Raw genomic sequence first — 12,726 nt, 5'->3', positions numbered from 1 at the left:
TAAGTGGCTGCGACTAGAAGGAAATGTATAAGCTGTGCGAGCGTTTTCAGGGGACCCCCCCATATTTAGAGATTATGAGAGAGAATACACCAGCGCTGATCCCCAGAATGCCCCTCTTCCCCGTCCGCGTCATAGGAGCTAGTGGGAAAATAGAATGGGATTTGGTGTACCCAATTTACTCCAAACAGTTTACATATTCACTTTGGGGTTACTAATGCTCACTACATCACTTGATAAATTCTTTGAGGGGTGCGGTTTTCAAAATGGGGTCACTTTCTAGAGGTTTCCACTGTTTTGACACCTCAAGGGCTTTGTAAATGCGACAGGCTTGGCTGCCTTGATGCAGTGCTCCAAGCTGGGAGCAAACTTTTCTTTCCTTTTTCACTCTTTTTCTCTGTATCTTCAAGAATCCGGTAACCAAGCAATTTAGCACTATGAATTAGCAACTATAAATAGAATGGAAGACCCTGTGGAGTATTTTGTTTCTATTGTAAAGCATGGACAACGACAAGACCTGGTTCAGCTGGTTTCCACATGTGCCTATTACCATCCCCCCAGCTAGGACAGCATGGCTCACTATGCGGCATGGAGGAAAACCTACATGGAAGTGTGGACTTCTTCTTCAAGGAGATGATTTTTGGCGTCAATTGCTGATGTGTGAAGATGCTACAGCTGACTGGTATTTCTTTCTTTTTATTACTGTGGACACGTGGGACTCTGCTACAGCCTGGGAACCTACAATCACCCACCTACCCCAGGAGTTATGGAAGCTTGGCAAGAGAGCAGCACCATGTATACCTGGATGGCCTCTGACTTCCTTGGGGCAGTAGAACACTGTGGTAAGGAGGAGGAGGAGGAGGGCTTGTGATGAAGGACATTTGGGGCATTTTTTTTTTTTTGTGGTTAAAAGGACAATAGTGCTGATACAAGATACCGAACTATCAGCTGTGAGCAGGAGATCTCACTACCTACCAAGAACTACCACATGTTATCTTAATAGCTGACTATGTCCCCCACCTCTGCAAAAATTTCTGCTTGTTATATCTACATGCTGTGACCCCCCTCTTCGTGTCCTACAACCAAGTCGGCTGTATTATTATTATTATTATTATTAACATCAATCCGCACAGAGAACTAAATGATCCTGCAGTGTGTCTGTGTTTCTTTCTTTTTAGTTGCTATGATTCCTAGGATTTCTCTGCCATGAGCTTCTATGTGTTTCTCTCCTGTTATATACTACTGTACCATCTATGAAACTGTATCACTGAAATTTCCCCATTGTGGGACTATTAAAGGAATATCTTATCTTATGGTTCCTGAAACTGATCACAGCCAGATCTGCCCTCTAAAAGCTCCTTGGCGCGCCTTCCCTTTTGCGTCTCGCTGTGCGTCTATATATTAGTTTACACCCACAAGTGGGGTACTATGGTAGTCGGGAGAACTTGCATAACAAATTGTGGGATGCGATTTCTCCTTTAACCCCTTGTGAATGTGTAAATTCTAGGGCTAAATGAAAATAATATTAGTAAAATAAAATCAAATTTGAAAATTTCACCTCCATTTTGTATTAATTCCTGTTAAGCACTTATAGGGTTAAATTACTAGGTATATGTTGTTTTGGCTTATTTAAGGGGTGCAGTTTTGAAAATGGGGTGACTTATGGGGGTTTCTAATACACGGGTCTTTCAAAACGCCTTCATAACTGGATTAGTCCCTTAAAAAATGGGTTTTGGAAATTTCTTGAAAATTTTGAATATTGTTGTTTCACTTGTAAACCTTATAATGTCCGTAAAAATTAAAAGGGCGCCTAAAGTTTGATGCCGACATAAAGCAGAGAACTGGGACATGAGGTTTATAATATAATTTTGGCGGTCTGACTATCTGTATGTAATGTACATCATTTCAAACTTTATAAAATGCATATTTTTCAAAATTTCCACCAAATTTCCTATTTTTTCAGAATTAAACACAAAACATATCAACCAAAATTTACCACTAACATGAAGTATAATGTGTTATGAAAAAACAGTCTCAAAATCACTTTGGTAAGTTAAAGCGTTCCAAAGTTATTGCCACATAAATTGACACATGTCAGTTTTGAAAAATCGAGCTTGGTCAGGAAGTCAAAAAGTGCCATCAGCGGGAAGGGGTTAAATCACTACTCTGCACAATTTTAACACAAGTTCTGATGTCTTAATTTTAGTACAAAGCATTAAAAGTTACGTTTTAATTTTGAGGGCACCCTTGAGTGTGTTTAAAGAAAATTTTGGTGAACCCATGTCTAGTGATATAGTCTGAAAAATTGTAACCTAAAAAAATAAAGTTATGTGCAGGAGGAGCTACAGAAAATCGATGAGACATTTTGTAAGAACATCGATTTCTTTATACTGCCCATGGTGTGTTATAGCCCTTCTCAATCCAGGACTCGTTCATCTTTATGAAACTCAGGCGTTCAACGCTGTCAGCAGAGAGTCTTGTCTGAAGCTCTGTGAGAACACCACCAGCAGTGCTGAACAGTCGCTCTGAGAAGACACTAGCTGCTGGACAGGAATGTAACCCCAGGGCATACCGGGCAAGTTCAGGCCACATTTCCAGCTTCGACACCCAGTGGTCCAGCAAGAAAGACTCTTGTGGTAATATGTCTATGTGCGTTTTCATATAGTCTTGCACCTGCGATAAAAAATGCTGTCTCCGGTCTGATACCTCTACATTTAATGTTGCTGTAGTAGCCTTCAACAAAGACAGCCAAGCATTAGCCATTATACCCACATTTCCCTTGCAACAGGCTTTGCTTCTGTCTCTGGGACCACCACAGTGAAAGGTGTGCAGGAGTTGGAGATGATCTTGACTCACTGCTTTCTGTAGGAAATGTGTCCATTAAGTTGTCCAACAGTTTTTGATGGTACATATCGATATCCCTATAAGGGCTCGTTCACATCAGCGTTCATCTGTCCTTATTGCAGGTTTCCGTTTCCTGCATAAAACAGATGCAGGAGACGGAAGCCTGCAGGAGACTTTCTCACCCATTCATTTGAATGGGTGAGAAAGCTGTCCGGCCGTGAGCGGCAGTGAGCGTTTTGCGCTCTCCGCCGCGAAACCGGGTTTTATAATCCGGACACAGAGTCGGACATGCACTACTCTGTGTCCGGATTAAAAAATCCGGTTTCACAGCGGAGAGCCTAAAACGCTCACCGCCGCTCACGGCCGGACCCGGTCTATGGTTTCCGTCTTCTGCCATGCAGAAGACGGAAACCATAGAACGGAGACATGAACGCAGGTGTGAACCTAGCGTAAGCCTGTGGTGTGATGGAAATGGAGCCCAGAACTTTATCTCTGAAGCGAGGATCAAGTAGGGTTACCACCCAGTATTCAGGATCTGCAAGCTTGTTTTTCACACGTTTATCTTCCAAAAGACAATTTAGCATGAAATGACACGTGTGCCAATGTACCTGGTGGCGATTCATGACTGTCCAGCTCATCTAAGCTGACTATAGTCTCTTCTGCATCCCCTCATCCATGCACAATGCCTGTTGACTGTGACTTCTGGAATGACTCCTCGTCAGTGACATCAATCTCCTGATCCAAATCGTCCTCGTCCTCCTCCTCTGAATAAGAACCCACAGAGGCTATTCGAGTCTGTGACCCAGTTTCCAACCATTACCTGATCCGCCCAGCCCTAGAGTCATGGTGACCATGGTGGTCTTCCAAGTCCTGGCTGTCTTCAAAGAAAATATCCTCTTCCTCCTCTGTTGCACATACCTGATCCCTCAAAGTTATGAGGCTGTCCTCAATGTGCACAAAAGTGGCACAGTCATTGCAGACTCTGGTGTTATTTGCGCTGACCACTTTTGTGCAGTATTCCAGACACTGAAGAACCAAACAGACGTCGTGCAGCTGTGCCCACATATGACATCACATATGAGCCTGTGACTGGACAAGCAGTGTTTGCGCTGAAACTGAGCCATGAGAGCTGAAGCTAACTTGGACCGTCGTATATGGGCACACAATGTTCGTACTTTGACAATCAGGGGTGCAAGATCGGGATAGTGTTTCAAGAACGCTTGCACCACCAAATTGAATACATGAGCAAGGCAAGGTATATGCGTCGATGGGAACAAATTCAGGGCCGCCACCAAATTTCTACCATTGTCGCAGACCACGTTGCCTATTTTGAGGTCTAGCAGATCAAACCATAACTCAGTTTCAGCAATTATCGCATCTTGATGTTTTCAGCAGTGTGACTCAGATCTCCCAAACTAATTAATTTGAGTCCTGCTTGCTGTCTTCGCCCGCTATCATGCCGATACAAATGAGGTGCATTTCCAACCCCATGATTTGTTGGAGGTTCTGGTGTGGAACTCATTCCGTCCCCGGAACTCTCACGAACAAGTGATTATGAAGATAATCTTGTTTCCCTTAGTCCTAACAGCGGCACAATGTGGGGTATTTCTGCCCCTGTGTGCTGGTAGGACAGGCGGATTTTTAATTAGCCAATCAAAAGCGTGGCTGGCCCTATAAGAGGGCACAAGAACCTCCCCTCTGCGTGTCAATACAAAAGTACCTCCATATTTATACACAGTTTTATACATAAGATATGATTCCCAGGGTGGGAAATCTTGTGCCGCTGTTAGGACTAAGGGAAACAAGATTATCTTCATAATCACTTGTTCCCTGTCGTCCGTACCAGCGGCACAATGTGGGGATATAGCAAGTAGGCCCAAAGATGGGCGGGATTATTCCATGACAGAGCTCAAAATAGTTTGGGCAAAGGCAGAGGAATCGGACACCCGGTCCCTCAGGCGTTAATGCCGAATGAACGTGGACTCAGATGCCCAGGAGGCAGCTGCACAAATCTGATCCAAGGACAACGCACTCCTCTCGGCCTGAGAGGTGGACACTGCCCTGGTCGAGTGGGCATGAAGAAAAGATGGGACCGGACGCCCTTGGGCGGTATAGGCGACTTTTATGGTATCGGAGACCCAGCGGGATATCGTGGCCTTGGCGGCCTTGGCGCCTTTATTCTTCCCCGTATAACTGATTAACAGGTTTTCGGCCTGCCTAAAAGGGCGAGTACGCTGCAGATAAATTTGCAGACATCTGATAACATCCAGCCTGTGCCATCTTTCCTCTTCAGATGAAGAGGGGAAGGGAAAAAATGCTGGAAGAGAAATAGTTTGGTTCCTATTTGCAGCAGATGGAATCTTGGGACGAAATCCTGGGAGGAACCTAAGCTGCACATGGTCCGGAAAAAATATAGTATATGGCTCCTCGGCAGACAAGGCTTGTAGCTCACTAACTCTTTTGGCAGTTGTAACTGCCAATAGTAGAGCCATTTTGCCAGTTAGTAACTTAAGTGAGACTTCTTCCAGGGGTTCGAATGGTTGGTCGCAAAGAGCGTTCAGGACCGGAATCAGGTCCCATTGGTGGACAGGGGTGTTCACCACCGGTCTCAGCCTAGTTGCCCCTTTAATAAAGGTGCTCACTAAAGGATCCTGAGACAAACGCCTCCCCAGATAGGCGGACAGGGCCGCTACGTGTACTTTGAGTGTGGCCGCAGCCAGACCTCTGTCTAGTCCGTCTTGAAGGAAGTCCAGGATCGCCTCAGTCGGGGGACCAGTGGAGTCCACTTGATGCTGCAGACACCAGGCATTAAAGATGTTACTAATTCGATGGTAATTCCTGTTAGTCGAATCCGCTCTGGCGCTGGATAGGGTCTTCAAGACGGCTTGTGACAGTCCTCTATTCTTCAATAGGGACTGGTCAACCTCCAGGCTGTCAGGTTGAGTCTCCTCAGATCCTGGCATCTCAGCTCTCCTTGGGTTACCAGATCTGGGAGAGGGGGAAGCCTCCAATATATGCCCTGACTCATTAGTATGAGCTGAGCAAACCAAGCCCTTTTTGGCCAGAACGGGATTATGGCTATTCCCGAGGCTTGGTCCTGTCTTATTTTGATCAATACCTTCGGTATGATTGGAATTGGAGGGAATATGTAAAACAGCCTGAACCTCCATGGGATGGACAGGGCATCCACTGCCAAGGGATTGTCCTCCTGGTATAGGGAGCAGAAGGTCCCTACCTTGGCATTGAGTCGGGTAGCCATTAGATCGACCTCCGGGAGACCCCATCTCTGGACGATCTGTTGAAAAACGTCTGGATTGAGAGACCATTCTCCTGATACGGTAATACCCCGACTCAGATGATCCGCTACTATGTTCAGGGAGCCCTTTATGTGAACAGCGGATAACTGGGCTAGGTTCTTCTCTGCCCAGGCAAATATAAGATTCGTCTCTCTCAGTAAGGTTGGTGACCTGGTGCCCCCTTGTTTGTTTATGTAAACTACCACCGTCATGTTGTCTGACCTGATCTTGACAGACTTGCCTCTCAACTCCGGGGCAAAGTGCACTAGGGCCAAGTACACAGCTCTGAGTTCCTTGAGATTGGAAGATCCCAGCTCCGGACATCTCCATCGTCCTTGTACAGTCCTGTCCTGGCAATGGGCTCCCCATCCCCACTGGGATGCATCTGTTGTCAACAGGGTCCACAATGTTGGGACCGTGGACCTTCCGTCTTTCAGGTGTATCCACCATCTGAGGGAAAGACGGGTAGCGGGAGAAAGGCAGATCTTCTTGTGCAGTCCCCGTGGAGACCTGTTCCAGGTTGTCAACACTTCCATCTGCAGGGGACGCAAATGCCATAAAGCCCAAGGGACTGCTCTGGCCGAGGATGACATTAGGCCGAGGACCCTCATGGCGGTGCGGATAGTTACCCGCCGGGTGTGTAATAGAAACCGTGCACCGGCCTGGATCCTTTCTTTCCTTGGGCTGGAGAGGAAGATCTGCATCGTTTCTGAATCCACTATGAACCCGAGGAACTTCCTCCGTGTGGAAGGAACGATTTCGGACTTCTCCCAATTGATGATCCATCCTAACTCTTGTAGGAAACTGATGGCAAGGTTGAGCTGCTGGAGGAGAGCAGCCGGAGACTGAGCTTTCAGAAGCCAGTCGTCTAGGTAAGGAACGATGAAGAGGCCCTGTAGTCTGAGGGCCGCAGCAACCGGAGCGATCACCTTGGTAAATACCAGGGGGGCGGATGTGATGCCGAACGGCAGAGCTGTGAATTGAAAGTGCTCCCTGTGGCCGGCCACAGAAACGGCAATCCTGAGGAATTTCCTGTGGGAGTGAGCAATAGGGACATGAAGGTAGGCGTCCTTCAGGTCGAGGGTAACCATCACGTCTCCTGGCTGGAGAAAAGCAGACACGGAATCCACGGTTTCCATACGGAATGACCTCTTCTTGATAAAGCGATTGAGATACCTCAGGTCTATTATCATTCTCCAGCCCCCGGTGACTTTGGGGACCAGAAAGACGGGGGAGTAAACTCCCAGACCGAGATCTGAGGCTGGGACCTTCTCCAGGGCGCCTTTGATGACATACTCGGCGACCAAGGCCTCTAAACTGGCCTGTTGGGAAGGTGGAAGGGTTCTGGTGACAACAAACCGATCTGGAGGTGGAAGGTGGAATTTGATAAGATAACCGTGCTGTATAATTCTTAGCACCCATGGATCTTGAATATGGGTGACCCAAGCTCTGAAAAAACCCGAAAGACGTCCTCCCACAGGAAGGGGGGCCACAGGGAGCTGCCCCGCGTCAAAATTCCGGCTTCCTCTTGGTGTCCTCCCTGGAAGCACCACGTCCGGAACCTCTAGGACGATATCTGGGACGCCTTTGCTGGGTTGGGCGTCTATAATTAGAGGCGGAACCTCTGCCTCTAGAGGGGGCACGTCTGCCCCTGGCAGCTTGAGGTAAGGACTTCCCCTTACCTTCAGCTAATCCCTCTATGATAGTATCCAAGCCCTGCCCAAATACTCTTCCTGGCTCAAAAGGGAGCGCGCAAAGAGCAGCCTTGGATGCAAAGTCTGCACGCCAAGGCTTTAGCCACAGGGGTCTGCGGGCCGCAGTGGACAACGCCATCGACTTGGCTGAAATTCTCAACTGATGGCGAGAAGATTCTGCCAAAAAATCTGCGGCCCTATGAATATTCTTCATGGAAGCCAAGATGTCATCCCTGTCCACACCGGAATCAATATCCCGCTCCAAGGTGGCTAGGCGGTTACGAAGAAAATCGCCCACAGTGGTAGAGGCTATGGCTACTGAGGCTTGGGCAGAGGAAGCAGAATAAACCTTCTTTAGGGTGGCGTCAGCCCTGCGATCCAAAGGATCCTGAAGATTTGATCCATCTTCAAGGGGCACCAGGGTTCTACGAGACAACTTCGCCACGGCTAGATCCACCTTCGGGGGAGGCCCCCAGGAATCCCACTGAGTTGAATCCATAGGGAACAGGTGCTTAAAGATCCTGGATAATGAATGTCCTTTTTCTGGCTGCTTCCACTGCTGCACCATGAGGTCGGTCAGCGTGGCGTCCGCATGGAAGGCAATATGTCCCCCAGAGGCAGACGTGGAGGCTTCCCCGTCAACATCTCGGCCCACTGTAGACCGGATGGACTTCAGCAGCCTGCCTGTTTGTTCATAGTGGAACACAGGTCTGCTGGAAACTACAGAGTCGTCCTCGGAGGAAACATCCTCTGCCACCCGTAGATGTTCCAGGGGAGGAAGGGACGAGGAACGATGCTCTGTGCATGGTCTTTTGACGAGCTGAGACAAGGTAGACTGTATGCCTTTGAGGGAATCATCCTGCAAAAAATAAAGAGAGAGTACAAGCAAGGGAATTATCCTTACCCAAGCGATGCCCAACTCACCATCTCCTTGACCCAGGCCATCATATCTCTAGGAGAAGGCTCCTCAGGTGGGGGGCCTCTGCAACCACGACAACGGGCCCACTCATAGCCTAAAAATAATAGGCGGGTTATAGGGCCGGTAGTACCCCAGAGGGATAACCTCTTAAGCCGCTACCTACCATCAGGGAGCGGTGTGTCACAGTCAAAACAGGAAAGGTGCTTCCTTTTGGCAGTAGATTTCCTCCTATAATCCCCAGGGGGGGTAGTAGAGGAAGACATATCCTACAGAGAGACCATAGACCATGCAAAATTGTCACCAACATATTCTACCAAATATCAAAAGAAGGGGTAGATCTTACCGTGTCCTAGACCGGACAGCAAGGTGACAAGAAACTGAAGGTTTGGTTTGGAGGCAAAATGAGACTTGAAGCTAAGCAACAACCTCTGATGCACAGCCTTCCGCCTTAGAAAGGAGAAGGTAACTAATAACCGGCCGGCCTGACCTTTAACCCGGCCGGCCGGAAATGGGAGGGGCCATAGTCACATGTACCCTCCAGGAAGAGAAAACGGTTACCCCCCCCCTCTTCATACAGCCCCAGCAGGGGCGCCTACCCCCTCAATTCCTGGCCCGGACGTGCATGCAGGCTAGATTCTGCAATAAGCAGAAAGCCGGAGAAAACATCCTTCGCCGGCGCCAGGACCTTCAATGGCGCCGCTATACTTCCGGGCACAACAGGAAGTGTGCGCCCGGCAAATGCGGACGCAGGAAACTCTCCGCCGGGAACTTAGTTCCGGCAGAGCACGTCCGCGAGCGACAGCGAGAGAGCCCCGCGGCAGAGTGCCGGGCCAACTCACCAGCACGGGATGTGCTGACAGGTGAGCCAGAGGGAGAAGGGGGGGGAGGGGGGGAGGGAGGGAGGTAGGAGGGAAGGAAAGGAGCCACGCAGGCTAAAAAAAAAAAAACTTTTTTCCCAGACAGGGGAAGGAACCTTCAATCAAGAAGGTCAGAAACTAAAGAAAGAAGAATTATGCTCCAAAGGTAGGTAACCCATAGAGCCTAAAATAAGAGGACACAAGTCCTCCCCACCTGTCCTTGACCACACAGGACAGAAAAAAACACGCAGAGGGGAGGTTCTTGTGCCCTCTTATAGGGCCAGCCACGCTTTTGATTGGCTAATTAAAAATCCGCCTGTCCTACCAGCACACAGGGGCAGAAATACCCCACATTGTGCCGCTGGTACGGACGACAGGGAAATGAAGTTTCACAATTTGTTGAAGGGGAAGTTGGAACACCCAATGACTTCTGAACGACCCTCCTTCATGTTGGAAAAACAGACAACAAACTGCCGTCAACATTTTGACAAGGGTCAAACATGTTGACCCAATGTGTGGTCAGAGATAGGTAGTGGCCCTGCCCATGCCGGCTAGTCCACGTGTCGGTTGTCAAATGCACACATCCACCAACAGTTTGCTTTATGGCACGCTTGATCTGTTGCTTGACATGCTCCTGCAAGTCAGGGACCATCTTTCGTGAAAAGTAATGGCGGCTGGGTACAACATATTGGGGCACAGCATGGGCCATCAGGGAGAGAAAAGCCTTTGATTCCACAAAACAGAAATGGACATCTTTGCATCTATTATTATAAAAGCACCGTTATCTATCATTGTAGTCCTTACCTTTGCTTTTGAAGAACATAAAGACTTTGGGAAACACTGTACTGGAAGATGAGATGCAAGAAAACGTTGGGATTGGCATCTATCAACCAATTTTTCCCCAATCCCACTAACATCAAGCCATGGTATTCTGATATAATTTGGGACTTCACGACACCAGGTGAAATCACCATTTCTATGGATAAGGCTTAATATCTCAATCATCCATGTGGTTCCTACAAAAAAAATAAATAAATAAACATTGATCAATTGAATAATTAATTTTTATAAGCTACTTTGAAGGCTTTTGACAAACCCAAACTGGTGGACTACTCCCTTGTGGTTACACATAATTGCAGTGTTGATGAATACTTTGTACTGAAAAGCTTGTAAAGCAGAAAACTGAATCTGCAAACAGACCTTTGAATCTAGTCATAATTATCAGTAATCTAATGTGTGTAAGAGCAACACAACAATATATATATCAGAGGCAGACTTTGGGGAAAAGAAGAATCTGGAATCTTTATTATTTTGCCTTTTTCTTTTTTCTTCTATGAGATAGGTAACTGCCAAAAGCTCCTAAATGCAGTTTATTCCTATCCCTGCATTAAAATAGACATGCACAGTCAACGTAAACATTAGGAGTGCCAGGAAAGTAAGCTCTAATTATAGTAAAAAAAAAGAGCAGATGCACATATAAGCAGTATCTAAAAAGTTTGAATACATAGTCAAGTTTAGTTAGGACATCCTAATATTAACCCCTTCCCACCACAGCCATTTTTTTCAATTTCATTACAAAAAGTCATAACTTTTTTATTTTTCAATACATAGAGCACTTATTTTTTGTGTGAAAAATTGTAGTATTTAGTATTCCATACATTGTAATGTGAAGTTGGAAACATTTTTTTGAATGGGGCGGAATTACAACAGTTTGAAGTGACCCTCCTCATTCTCTTTCTCTACATACAGTCCTATGAAAAAGTTTGGGCACCCCTATTAATCTTAATCATTTTTAGTTCTAAATACTTTGATAACAGCCATTTCAGTTTGATATATCTAATAACTGATGGACACAGTAATATTTCTGGATTGAAATGAGGTTTATTGTACTAACAGAAAATGTGCAATATGCATTAAACCAAAATTCAACAGAAAAGTGACATTAATATTTAGTAGATCCTCCTTTTGCAAAGATAACAGCCTCTAGTCGCTTCCTATAGCTTTTAATCAGTTCCTGGATCCTGGATGAAGGTATTTTGGACCATTCCTCTTTACAAAACAATTCAAGTTCAGTTAAGTTTGATGGTCACCGAGCATGGACAGCCCGCTTCAAATCATCCCACAGATGTTCAATGATATTCAGGTCTGGGGACTGGGATGGCCATTCCAGAACATTGTAATTGTTCCTCTGCATGAATGCCTGAGTCGATTTGGAGCGGTGTTTTGGATCATTGTCTTGCTGAAATATCCATCCCCGGCGTAACTTCAACTTCGTCACTGATTCTTGAACATTATTCTCAAGAATCTGCTGATACTGAGTGGAATCCATGCGACCCTCAACTTTAACAAGATTCCTGGTGCTGGCATTGTCCACACAGCCCCAAAGCATGATGGAACCTCCAAATTTTACAGTGGGTAGCAAGTGTTTTTCTCGGAATGCTGTTTTTTTTGGACGCCATGCATAACGCCTTTTTGTATGACCAAACAACTCAATCTTTGTTTCATCAGTCCACAGGACCTTCTTCCAAAATGAAGTTGGCTTGTCCAAATGTGCTTTTTCATACCTCAGGCGACTCTGTTTGTGGCGTACTTCAAAGCTCAGTGAGGTTACAAAACCAATTTTGTGCTTCAGTAAGTCAGTAAAAAGTAGTTAGGAGTAGAGATGAGCGAACACTAAAATGTTCGAGGTTCGAAATTCGATTCGAACAGCCGCTCACTGTTCGAGTGTTCGAATGGGTTTCGAACCCCATTATAGTCTATGGGGAACATAAACTCGTTAAGGGGGAAACCCAAATTCGTGTCTGGAGGGTCACCAAGTCCACTATGACACCCCAGGAAATGATACCAACACCCTGGAATGACACTGGGACAGCAGGGGAAGCATGTCTGGGGGCATAAAAGTCACTTTATTTCATGGAAATCCCTGTCAGTTTGCGATTTTCGCAAGCTAACTTTTCCCCATAGAAATGCATTGGCCAGTGCTGATTGGCCAGAGTACGGAAGTCGACCAATCAGCGCTGGCTCTGCTGGAGGAGGCGGAGTCTAAGATAGCTCCACACCAGTCTCCATTCAGGTCCGACCTTAGACTCCGCCTCCTCCGGCAGAGCCAGCGCTGATTG

The 12,726-nt window shown here is 46.7% G+C and overlaps 1 protein-coding gene across 1 annotated transcript in view; it reads right to left on the bottom strand.

The window, feature by feature from the left end:
* The window catches only part of LOC142208359 (sulfotransferase 2B1-like), a 62,527-nt gene that overhangs the window by 44,053 nt on the left and 5,748 nt on the right, over positions 1-12,726 (bottom strand). The window contains exon 2 of the mRNA XM_075276810.1: positions 10,412-10,623. Coding sequence (XP_075132911.1) covers positions 10,412-10,623 — 212 coding nt within the window. The remainder of the gene's footprint in view (positions 1-10,411; positions 10,624-12,726) is intronic.

This window comes from Leptodactylus fuscus, chromosome 6 (genome assembly GCF_031893055.1).
Source record: "Leptodactylus fuscus isolate aLepFus1 chromosome 6, aLepFus1.hap2, whole genome shotgun sequence".
Classification (NCBI taxonomy): Eukaryota; Metazoa; Chordata; class Amphibia; order Anura; family Leptodactylidae; genus Leptodactylus; species Leptodactylus fuscus.
Note: the sequence above shows the minus strand (reverse complement) of the source record. Positions and strands in the feature narration are given on the sequence as shown.